The sequence below is a fragment of the Convolutriloba macropyga genome, chromosome 13 (assembly GCF_964194025.1).
Source record: "Convolutriloba macropyga chromosome 13, txConMacr16.3, whole genome shotgun sequence".
Taxonomy (NCBI): Eukaryota; Metazoa; Xenacoelomorpha; order Acoela; family Convolutidae; genus Convolutriloba; species Convolutriloba macropyga.
This window is the reverse complement of record NC_134480.1, coordinates 14,141,835-14,154,907: the sequence shown is the minus strand read 5'-3', so window position 1 is coordinate 14,154,907 and position 13,073 is coordinate 14,141,835. Positions and strand designations below refer to the sequence as shown.

Below are 13,073 nucleotides of genomic sequence, written 5' to 3'. Positions count from 1 at the left end.
ATTTATGTTTCCATATAGTTCTCAATTAAGTTAAACAAAAATCTCTAAGCATAAATCCTTGCCATTTTGGCTCCTGTAACAAGCCCTCGTACTGGTGTAAGTCCCTCGGTTTGTCAAGAGATACATAAATGCATCATCACTATAACTCTGACCCTGCAACAAAAGTTGTTTATCAGAAATTGGCTTTCGTGACACCAGTTTTTTTTAAAATAGTTGAATAAAGTGGCTTCTTTTCTTGAAAACCTCTAAATCACTAGCTAAAATAAGATACCAGGAAACGGAAAGAATAAACTGTTTATTTGACAGATTTGAAAAACTTTTAAAGAAGTAGTAGCAATGTTTGCACCTTATCGCAGGTCACGCGAGAATACAATGAAAAAACCTAAATGGTTTGATTAAAAAAATGATTTGCTAGAGAAACCAATTATACAACTCATGAAAAATGGACCGTCAAAACACCGAAAAATTACACAAATTTAGGCAAAGCAAAATGCATCAGAGACTCAAAACATGTTTAAAAATATTTAAATTAGCTTAAGGGTGTGGTGTTACTATTCAAAAGCACCGTTCCCTACCTAATAAAAGATGGTAGAATTGATGAAAACCAAGATGTTGCAAACAAGCTCAACACTTTAAGGACAAAAAGAAGAAATCCCGAATGAGGTCTTTGTTAGTCCTCAGGTTAATAAATTGCAGAGTATGTGGCTTTATGAACAACATTGCAACGAAATGTTGCAAATAATTGATAATTTCAAAGAGAAATCATCTTCGGGTCTTAATGAAATTAGGATGATTTTAATTAAGAAAACACGTTCATTAACATGCAAGCATCTTGCTCATTTTGAAAACAAATCATTTAAAGACGGTAATTTTTGGAGTATTCTAAATTAAACTAAAATTATACCTGTGCTGCAGATAGTAGAGGCAAAAGACGAGATAAATAGTTACTGACCAATTTTGCTACTCATTGTGTGGAGTAAAATTTCCATCATGCCCTATTTGGTTTTCGAAAAAAAAACATAGCAAAACTGATGCAATAGTAAAGTTAACGGAAACAGTTCGTGACAGCCGCAATTTTCAGGTAGCCGCAATTTTCAGGTAGCCACATTTTTCATTGACTTAAAAGCTCTTGATACGATTGACCACCACATCCTATTACGAAAGCTTGAACTTATATTGTATAAGAGGGGTTTGACAAAGGTGGATTATTGATTATTCATCTGAATGACAACAATGCGTTTCAAACAATAATTGCAACTCCAACTGGCTGAAGCCAGACTGGTGTTCCACAAGGCTCGATTCTCGGCCCACTAATTTTTTGATATACAAAAATGACCTTCTAGACGCGTGCCAAGTCTTCAGAACTTTTCTCTTCGTAGATGATACCAAATTAACAGCAGACAATAGTGAATTTAAATCAATACAAAAGGATTTGATAAAGGTAGAGAAATGGCTTAATGCCAACAGGCTTTCCCTTAATCCTGAAAAAAGTTGTCAAATGAATACTAAAATAGGAAACAAGGCCTCTAATCTCAATAGGTTTTAATTACATAAATTTTGTTAATATACCTGAGTCAAAAAACTGCAAGTATCTTGAAGTGGGTTTTGATAAAAATGAAATTCACAGAGCACATTGAGGAAGTGAAGAAAAAGTTATCAATGCAGTGCCGCCGGAAATACATAAAAAATATAACCTATTTTCTGAGAAATGCAAGGTCTTGCATATTTACGAACTTCTTAAGTTTGTAATAAAGTCAATAAATAAATTTCACCCAGATACATATCTTAGTGAGTTATTTCTTTTGAATTCCGATCAAATAATTTAACAAGAAGATCTTTGAAACGGCTATTGAAAACCCCAAAGTGTAAACGAAAATTCGAAAAGAATTCATCTTATTATCAAAAACAATGTGTTACCATCACACTTTAAGGAGCTGTCTGATTGTTCGTTTGTCAGCCTGGTGCACAAGATCAGGGACATCTACATTTCATCGAAAAATGAATTAACAAAATCTTCTCCTAATTGCTACTTTGTGTGCACCTATCCAGGGAAATTTTTTTCAAAGTTAACTGAAAAACATCACAGAATGCTACTTTTTTCTGTGGTCAGGCTCTTTAATGGGTTAGAAAATTTTGTAAAAAATTGAAAACTCCGTCAAATAAATTGCAAATTTCATTCATTATCTTTCACAAGAGAAAATTTTTTTGGAACATTCATATCCAATTGTAAAACATTAAAAGACAGTGATCCAGTCGGATCCTTTAATTGTCCTCTCTGAGTGTACAACAGATTTATGTATAATGAAAAGATAACTCGACGCTTTCTGCTCTTAAACTCTACGAGTAAGAATTTTTGTCATGTGCAATATTTTGATGATTATTTAAACTCAGAGGAATTAACTCGCTCTCTCTCTCTCTCTCTCTCTCTCTCTCTCACACACACACACACACACACACACACAGACAGACACACACACACACACACACACACACAAACACACACACACACATTTTGCCTGAATTTTCTGATATACAAAATTAGTAACATGACAGCAAGTAAAATAGCATTCCTAAAAATGTAAACTGATGAATGTCAGTACATCTTATGAAGATACCAGGAAATAAATGATGTTTAATTAAACCATGTTCTGCATTTTTGAAACCAATTTATAATAATAAAATTTTTATATTTACCTTTGAAAAAATTATGTTCTAAACCGGCATAAAAACGATGTTTGGTATACCTAATAATTCGCAACACAATAAATTGACTCAACACACAATAATTCATCTCAACACTCAATGTATGACAATCAGAAGTTCATACGAATCATATTTGACCTGTATAATTATTTACGAACGTTGTATGATTGTTAATCCGGGAAATAGATACCTTATCAGTACGATACCGTTGTCATTAAACGTTTGTCAAATACGTTTGTCATTAAACGCAAAAAATACATAATTCATGGCAAAATATATCGTAAAACTTTTCTAACCCCCATCGTTGACAACGTGTATTGGCCCGTGAAAACTGGAAGCAGACTTTTGAGCATAGAACTCTGGAGGTCCATTTTCTGACAGAGATCCCTGGTCCGGATACCGGTCACTTGAAGTGTCCAATTGATAGCACGTTCCATCAGCATCACCGATTGTAGTCCAGTTCTCAGCGATAGAGGTCAAGTTGGGATCATCTTTAGAATGAAAGGTCAAAGACAAACGACGTTTAAACTTCTTGGCAAAGTTCTCTAAGGCCGCCATCTTGTAATTTCACAAATTAAAAATGGTATTTAAAATAATTTTTGATATATCGAGCAATAATTGACCAGAATCAATCTTATCGATAAGTTGATTTTAGAGTTTCAATTCTGGTTGAGATAAAACCTCAACCAAATCAGACTTGACTGGAATCCAAAATACAGGAAATGATTTATTAGAGACAATGTTTGCAAAAAAGTTGCAGACGTTATTGAGTAATTTGGTTTCAGTAATCGGAACAAAATTAAACTTTATTGAACTTCATCAAAGTTGGTGCCGATGAAAATTGATCTCCGTGAAACAGCTGACCGGATTGTAACTGGAATTTTCTATATCTGTTTCGAAATTCGAATCACAAATTATTCTTCGAAGGACAATAACAGTAACAATTCGTTGAGGGTGTGATGAGTTCAAACGGTGTCAGTTGATGACTGCAATTTGACAGAGGTCGAAAGAATTAATAAATCGAGTGTCAACAAGCCTGTAAGGTATAGAAAACAAACTCTCGATTGGCTATGACGAGGTTTTGTTTGTCCGGCTATTGACAAACTAACACTGAAGTCATCTCGATTATTCACGACAATACCACATGGAGCGAGAAGATGATATTTCAAGAGCAGCCTTTGCACGTTTCAGAGTCAAAACGATCGGCGAGGATATTTGAAGGATACAAATTTTTGGCATTGGCATTTTATCCGTGTTTGTTCATTTAAAGGAGTAAAATTTGCAATAGTGTGACTGTCAAATAACATTCCAATTTGGAGATAAAGACAAGTGGATTTTTAGTAGCCTGTAAGGACATATAAGTACTCAAACAAGCAGAAAACATGCGTACATATCAATATATACAAGTTTAATAAGTTTGACTTTCAAACCGTAAAAAATGTCAAGAATAATAACGAAATAAATGTCAAATAACGTCACAAACACCACTATGTACGAATAGCTTTCTGTGGTTCCACTTTTAAAGGATTTTTGTTTCAATTTTGTTGAGGAAATTACAAAAAAATACTAGAAGGATAAACGTCTACGAAAAATGTATTGCACGCCTTAGTGACTTTCTAACAGTTCCAATAACAGGAAGGAAATTAACAATCGCAATGCTCAAAATTAGCGCATTGGGGTAAATAACGGCACGAAATTTTGGCAATTATTTACAATTTTTAGCCTAGCCAAGAGAAAGAAAGGGAGGATTATGAGTTTCGTTCGACTATTTTGTTCAAAATAGAGGGCGAAATGAAAGAAGAGTATAGTCTCCTCTAGCTAATAAAGAACCAAAATATCATTTCGATTTTAGTTCACATGCACCGCTAAATTGACTTTTTGAATTGTCCGAAGAAATTATTCCATAAATTTAGAGCGTCGGGAAATAATTGAATCGTGACTTCAAGCTTTCAAGAAACTAGAAAGCAAATTTCTGTTTTTTTCTGGGGGTAAATTTTATGGTTTCGTCATTGAAATTGAAATACAAATCAGCAAACTGACGTCCAATCGAAATAGAATGTTAGAAATTGATGATAGACGAACAAGAATGATGTTCGTATCATAAATGATTCATATAAATTCGGGTAATCATGTCAAAGTGATGAACAAAAGTTTGAGCAAACCAATATGACATTGATTAAACTGTCCGCCAATGACTAATAACTAGATGAAAAGATGGAGATGACCATTAATTATAATCATTTATAACCAGCAGCGGATATGATGTCGCCCCTTGATTCATTGTCTAACCTGAAAAGATCCCATACATGTATTATGAACCTTACTATGAATGTACAGTAACACACAATAGTTCAATCAATTCTAACTTTAATCCGATTACAAGCTGGATATTTATGAAAACCGAAGAGTATGACTGTTTATGTTTCTGCTTAATGGTATTAAGAAAGAGCATCAGTATCTATTACCAGGTTCAAATGACCTACAAAGACCTATAAACAAATTTCGATTCCTCTTTTTGGACATTCAATTAAGAATTCTCAAAGCAGGAAGGGCAATAATTGAGATTTTTTTCCGAAATGTAACGATCCCTTTTAACGGACAAGATTGAACCAATTAGAACACATTTTAGATTTAAAACCCCAAATAAGGAATAACGACTTTCGATTTTTTTGGACTATCAGTTAAAAATTGATAAAGAACGAAAAACGATAATTGATATTTTGTTCGAAATACTAGCAACCCTCCTTACGGACAAGTCCTCCTTACCATGTGGAGCGCATATTTAAATTAAAACCTGTGGGTAAATTCAATAGATAGGTATAAGAGAGGCAAGCAATTACCTTGCAGTTTTATTCTATTGGTAATAAGAGAAATTGAAAAGTGAGAATATAAAAGAGCCCAATTTTCTAGGAGGAAAAACACGTCTGAGATAATTGGACAGAGATCAATAGAGAGGAAAGACAGGCGGAAAATAATCAATTTCTTTGTCCAATTGAAAGCTTTCCTTTATTCACGCCGGGTGGGAGCACGTGGAAAGTGGGGGAGGGGGTAGGAGGAGGGGGAGCACGAGTTCACAAAGAAGTGCCCTCCGGGCCAATTGAGGACACTAGTCTGTTTGCACGTTTCCCTGTAAGCACTCAACATGGATAAATATTGGATCAGAATGAATTACATGAAATCGCATCTTTTTGAAAGCTAAGTCTTCAAAGACTACTTAAAAAAAGAAGAGACTGAATTTGTCTGTTCAGCCAAGATAAAAAAGGAGACAGCCTTAACCATCAATTCGAGTTCGTCCAAGTCTGTTTTGTGATGATTATCTGCTGGATAGATAGCTGCTTCCAAGATCTTACAGGGAGCATTTTATCACCTGATCCTAAATCAAACAAGTATCTCAGCAATGGCCTCTGTCATAACGTTCCGACAACTATAATCTACAATTCAAGTTACAAACTAGGGACTTCAAAACACTACATTACAGTATTTTTTAAAATTCTCAAGACACTATAAGCATAGATTTCTGTCATGAAAATACCAAAAACTGTAATCTACAACATTGATTGCCGAAAACTATTCAAGATGCTCCAATAGCAAAAATCAAATTCAAAAAATACGCGAACCAATTCAGCTCAAGTCTCCACACCTGAAGCAACTCCAAAAACAGCTCGATAATTTAACTAAAATCGTTGTTAATACATGCGAGAAAGCAACTCAAATACGATTTTCCTTTCGTTTGTTGGTTAAAATTTTTAAGCAATGTATTACCAGGTAAAGAGAATTTCTATCATTCGTTTCTTGCATAATACAACTAAGATGTGTTAAGATTGTTGGTTGAATTTATTGAAACAGTAGACAAACAACCACAAAATGGGCGCAACTACTAATTATCTTTTCAATTTAAAAAAGTTTAAAAAAATGACCTTCCGTAGAAAATTTGTCACAATTTTTTTAAACTGATTACGGAAGAAACCGAACATAACACAAGTCTGGGAAGAAACTACTAATCTAACTTTTTAAAAAAATAAAGCTGCATAAATTTAAATACACAGTTCCTATTTTTTAGCGTAATTCATATAGGCAAAAAGTTTCGAATTCATTAGAAAAGCGGAAGAATAAATTCCTTTTCTTGTCTTTTGAAATGAGAACAAAATCGAAAATCAGGACTCAATATAAAAGTAGATGAAGTTAGTCTATACAATTTTAATTAATCTTCCCCATTTATGAACATTTTTTGGCTAATTCACGAAAAATTCGAACTTTCTATTAGTTAAAAAAACAATATTCAAACACTTTTAAATTTTCGCTACATAAATGTAATTAAATGCAGCCTATCCGTGTTAGAAACTGCTGCACATTTAGCTTTTCAGTTTAACAGCATAAAACTTAAGATTAACAAAAAAAAAGTTGAAACAACGCGTGGTTCACGGACAATGCATAAACTGAATACATAAAGAACAAATATAAATTTGTCAACATCTTCGGCAACATCTTACAAAATGTTAAAACGTGGGTGACTTTAAAATTCGGACCTGGTTTACAAACCTGTTCTTCCTGCCTTCGAATGCATTGAATGCCCTTAAAATTAAGATTTGTCAAATATAGAAAACCTAACCGACTAAAGCCGGGCGAATCGCTTTAAACCAACAGGCGAGCGGTTGACTTTGGAGGTCAAACATTTTAAGATTAAGAACCGCCCTTCACACCATACGTCTCCACAAAAAGTTTCGGGGAATGGCATGGCATGCTTAGAGACTTGTAAGGTGTAAGGCTCTAAGACAAATTATTACCCTCCGACCACAGACGGACGAAATGCTTTTTGAAAGACTGGCAACAGGCTCGAACCTTTTGTAGTCTCTTTCGTTCGGAGGAGGGGGATTAAAATAGTGAACGAAAGAACAATTCAGATCCTGTTGAAATCAAGAAGTCAAGCGTGATAAAAGATACTCCAAAAGCTAGATCAGTGACGCAAAGTTTGCATAGAAAAAAAGAACGACCACAACAATTACTTCAACCTTCGTTCAATAACATTTGAAACTTGAAAAGAAAAAAACAAACCAATTTCAGCTCACTGCTAGTTTCACTTTTAGTTCTAGTAAGCCACCAATTATGTTTAGCTGCTTAAAATTATGGATGAGGGAACACTTTCGTCAAAATTTTATAATGAATCAAAAAACTTTTGCATAGGAAAAGCCCATAACTACAAAAAAATATTCAATAGTTTCAGAAAATTTGTTTAAGAGCAATCAGAAATAAGATCTCGTCGTGGATAATGAGAAATTACAAGCATTTCAAACAAATAAACATCTTTTGACTTTCTCTTACGCCGTCTATTAAATCAGCAGTAATTAATCTGCAAGGGATACAACAAATAAACATGGGCCATCTAGAACAGAATACGAAACGGGAGAGATTTATATTAAATATAACCGACAAACGTCAGGCGAATTGCTCTGAAATAACCAGCAATCGGTTTACTTTAGTAGCCAGCTGGAGCGTAGGAATATTAGCATTAGGGGGATGCGCCGAGCGGGGGGATGGGGTAGGGCTGTGAGGTCGAAATCGGCAGGTGGAGGATGGTGCACTGGAGAGAGTGGGGGTGAACGAGAGGGCGGGGTCAAAATTTCAAGATCAATAACCGCCCTTCGCACCATGAAATTGTCTCATCAAAATAGTTTCGGGGAATCGCATGCTTAGAGACTTGTAAGGCTTAAGGCTCTAAGACAACATAATGCCCTCCGGCTTTACATGTTTATCCCGTTTTTGAGGACGAAAAGTTACAACGGTCCGACGAAAAATCGTTCAAGCAAAAAATTGCATAAAAGGATCACAGGACTAATACAATTGCTATAAGCTTCGTCTGAGGGCAATTATAAACCAGTCGATGTAAGATCAAAACTTTGGAAAATTAATACTCTGATGATTTGAAGCAAACAATCAGTTACACAGAGGAAAAGTTCTCAAAATATTTGACACGAAAGAAAACTGTGCGTTTTCATTCATGCCCAAAAAAGACATAGGTATATTTCACAACTCTTCTGACCTCTCATGATACAGTCGAAAGAAAAAAACAATTGCATTTTGCGTATAATACATTTTGAGGGGTGGTTTTTATCATGGGAGGAAATCATTTTTAGAACGCCAAAATAAAAGTCAAAATGTCTACGTTTCCAAGAGCAAATTACCCATTATCTCTAAAATGACAAGTAAATTTTGAGTTTTGACAGGCTCCAATTAATAGCAATGCCTTTCGACAAATCTTTGTTCTGTCCTTTTAATTATTAATATGACAACCTACTAAACCAGTGACTTCAAATAAAAATAGCCTCAATCGTCTCATGGCGACTATTAATATTAAACATGCGTTGCATGTTGTAAAATCTACAAATAAAAAATACGCAAAGCAATATTTTCCACAAAAAGCGGGTGTTTGATTCAAAAAAAAATTCTCATGACTACGTGCCTTTTGGTAGACTATCAATACCATTAAAACATAAGCAACTAAAGCCTAACGAATTCCCTTCCACCGACAAACGGCGTTATCCAGTGTAGCCTGTTTTACTCCACAGGCCTAATTTTGTGCGGTAAAACGATGTTATTTATAGAGCTTTTTTATAGGCAACAGCTATGACAAAGTGAAAGAAGTGCTTCCGTCTCACTTTTGACTTGACTTTCAACTTTCAGTAGTAAAATTCCGCTAATTATTGAGTTCGGCGGCTTAAAATTGTGAATGGCACAGAAAAATCACCGCCAAAAATCGATCAGACGACATTCGAGAACACAAAAAATTGCATAAAAGGACCAGCAGGACCCAAATAATTCGTACACAGTTCCTTTAAGATGAATTAAATGCTGGAACGGCTGGTGCTTAAAATCCGAAACATTGACAATTCAGGTATCGTAAATCTTGATTCACTGCATTTCTTTCGAACTTAATGCTGAAGTGAGCTTTCATGCGTGACGTATTCCGAGGCTTCTGTACCCTGTATCTCCGAAGGCAGATAAGATATCTAGCAAGCGGAAAAATGATTGATGCAGATTTTTTGGAAGACATCCATAATTACCCCCCCCCCCTTTGCAAGTATAATGGTCCCGGATATAAATATGGATGCGATGTGAAAAAAGAAAAAAGAGGCCGTCAAACTTACCATTGGATGGCAGCTTACTAGAACGATAACGTTAACGCAAGTTCGCCATAAAAGTCTACAAACTAAACTTCAATCAAAAGTCGAAGTTTTGATAAATTACAGGAAACTTTTGGGACTACACAAAAACATATATCTTACTAATGCGCAACTTATGGGACCCATAATCATAAACTACCGTTATAATCACTATCGAACTAACTTGAACCTAAGTAACATCACTAGTAGAATTTGCCCAGGAATAACAAAAAGGGGCCGTTAACCACAACAAAGTTGAGGGCACAGTATAAATATTAGGGTAGGAGACTTTGTGGGTACATTAATGAGCAACAGAAGGGTAGAAACAAAAGACAAAACGGGGTTAGCAGACCCAGACGGGTTGATAAAAAAGGAACGAAAAAACATTAGCATTGAGCTTGCTTCTATAGCCTTAGAAAGAACGAGTAGGCAAGGTATTATTAGAAAAATGAAAACAGGGGAATAAAAGCAAGTTCATTGATTGGGATACGCACTAGGGGTCTCATGTAGAAAAACGTGAACAAAAAAGGATATAGAGAGAAAGGAGCCGCTAAGGGTGTGAAAAGAAAAAGACCGGAAAGCAAGGCAGAGCAACATTGATCAGTTTAGCAACACGCCAACCCACAGGTAGGTAGATAACATTGCTGCCTTTAGAAAGAACTGTCGCACAGTCAGACATTACCTCAGGTTAACGTACAGGTTCGGTGGAAGATTAAAATTCAGCGAAATTGGATAAATGATAAATTACCTCGCTAACAAGATTACATTCTCATATGTCGGTCTACTAATCACTCTATATAAAAAGCAAAATCCCTGGCACCGCTAAATTAGAATGACCAATAGCTTCACATATTTGCAAGGTCGAGGAGCAATTTGTCCGAGAATCCAAACTTCCAAAAATGGAGGTGAACGGAACCATTGCCTAATTTGTCAAGTTAAAATCACAAAATCAAGCAAATTGTTCAAGTGTAGAGAAACAAGCTCTCTTTTTCCAAGTTTAACACCGAAAAGGGGGAAACGGTGTTGTTTCTCACGCAAACATATATTGTTTACTTTGGTTGCTGCAAGTTGTTTACATGCGCCCCAGGAAAAATTAACAATTCGCAGCTCCCAATAACACAAAAAGAGATCGAAGCGGTGGGATAAATTTGAATGAAAGCGAGAATTTAGAGGCACAGGAAGTTTGCTCAAAGTCAATTTGAAACCCTCAAGGCAACACACACATACCAACTTACACCCCATTCCCCATTTTCCCCCTTTTAAGACTCTCTCCCCTCCCCCCTCATTTGATTCAAATGCATAAAATTTGCGAAGCTTGTCACAAGTGTAAAACGGGCTGACCGCTAAGGCGTTTCACCAGGAGTGAGAGCTTTATACGAAATGAGGGGGCGGTGGACAGTTTCAATAATTGATTCAAGATCAAATTACGAAAAATAACCAATGAAAAAAGGCTAGTATTACAATTCAACTGACCTCTTATTAATTTAGACCTTTCCCTTGCTCTGTGTTCTTCCCTGTAGAAATAAAAGCTACGATTCAACACAACGTCCCTACGGTACTTTCATAAATTAACCTAAGCGGACCATGGCATCACTCAACAAAAACAATAGAGCAAAAAGTACTTTCAATTTCTTTCAATTTTCGGTCGAGCTAAATTTAGTTAACTTTATATTTCGTTAATTTTTCAACCAAGATAAATTTAGTAGCTTTATTTTCTTGGGTTTAAATTCAACGAAAAGTTAATATTAGACGACAAAAAAATTAAAATCAACGAATACAAACTACAGGAAATTCTAAATTGTTAAGAAAATGAACAGTTCTTAGAACATCTTTCTCAGATTGACCTGAATAAACATAAACCGACCAACATCGGTCTAATAAACCGACCACGAACGTTCTAGAACAAAAGCGCAAAAGCGGTCGAGCAAAAAGTCACATGTTTACAGGTCTTGCAAAGACACACGTTTACAATAATTGCTTCAAACTTCGTTCGGCAGCAATTTACAATCTAATCATTTAAGCCATAAAGCACGCGCACACATGTGCGGCGCAATTAGAAAACCATTTATTCATAAAAAACTTTCGAAATCTTAAAGAGGCAAACAGAGAACTAATGAAAGAACCATTTTTACAAGCGTTTTGCATTGATAATAAACAGAAAAATTATCGTTAAAAAGGAAAAAGTCGGAAACCGCTTCCAAGTATCAACTTCAATTCTAAAGTCAGCCAATTCAACTCATATAACTGAAAAAACATACCAGGCGGATTGCCGGAAAATTGCCGCCGTTGAATCCCATCACAAATATTGGGATTGAAAGAAGAGAAAAAAACTAGTGAAAAATAATTTTCGTTAAAACAATTTTCAAGTGCGAAATATTTTGCTGTCATTTTTAAGCTGATCAAACTCCCGTTCGTAGTGAGACCACAAAGGGGCTAGCAGCAATACCAATAAGCACAAAAAGGCAACTAAGAACAAAGTTCCAGTAACGGGCATCTAAAACCAGGCTTTATGGGTTTATTTCGTTTCTATTTCTGATATCGTTTTTGACTCTGTTCATTTTGAATTGCTTTGCCGAGCGACTGCTGTCTAAAAACAGTTTTAGCAGAATGAGAGAAGAGTGAAACTAGCCGAGAGAAGTCAAAAAGATTTCACGCAAAATGTTGAACAAGCTGTGAACTAAGATAAAGCGAAAACCTTTTATTCGAGGAAGTAAAAAAACATAGCAGCACAAGTCCTGACGTACAATTCATTCAAATGAATTTTCATTTACAACACAAACAACTAGACCTAAAACGGACTATGAATGGATTGGAAGTACAATTTCTAAAAAAAAAATCAGATAAAAAATTTAAAAACAACAGAAAATCGAAGTCAAAAAGATGCATGCGAACAAAAAACCACTAGCGAGAAATGTAAATTTGGTTCAAACAAAAAACTGGGCCCAGAACGGACTAAGAGTGATTTGGAAAAACCATTTCTAAAAAATATCAGATAAAAAAACAAAAAAAAACAGAAAATCATGTCAAAATGTCGCATATGAACAGAAAAACCACTAGCGAGAAATGGAAATTTGGTTCAAACAAAAAACTAGGCCTAGAATGAACTATGAATGGATTGGGAAAACCATTTGGAAAAAATCCGATCCAAAAATTGAAATATTAAAAAATCAAAGTGAAATGGCCGCATGCGAACAAAAACCACTAGCGAGAAAG

At 35.2% G+C, this 13,073-nt stretch overlaps 1 protein-coding gene across 3 annotated transcripts in view; it reads right to left on the bottom strand.

Moving 5' to 3' along the window:
* The window catches only part of LOC142351463 (cyclin-dependent kinase 18-like), a 46,726-nt gene extending 41,734 nt beyond the window's left edge, over positions 1-4,992 (bottom strand). For all 3 annotated transcript variants that reach the window (XM_075403490.1, XM_075403489.1, XM_075403491.1), the window contains exon 1: positions 3,000-4,992. In XM_075403490.1, the coding sequence (XP_075259605.1) occupies positions 3,000-3,261 (262 nt within the window). In that variant the 5' untranslated portion in view covers positions 3,262-4,992. The remainder of the gene's footprint in view (positions 1-2,999) is intronic.
* Between the last annotated feature and the right edge of the window lie 8,081 nt (positions 4,993-13,073).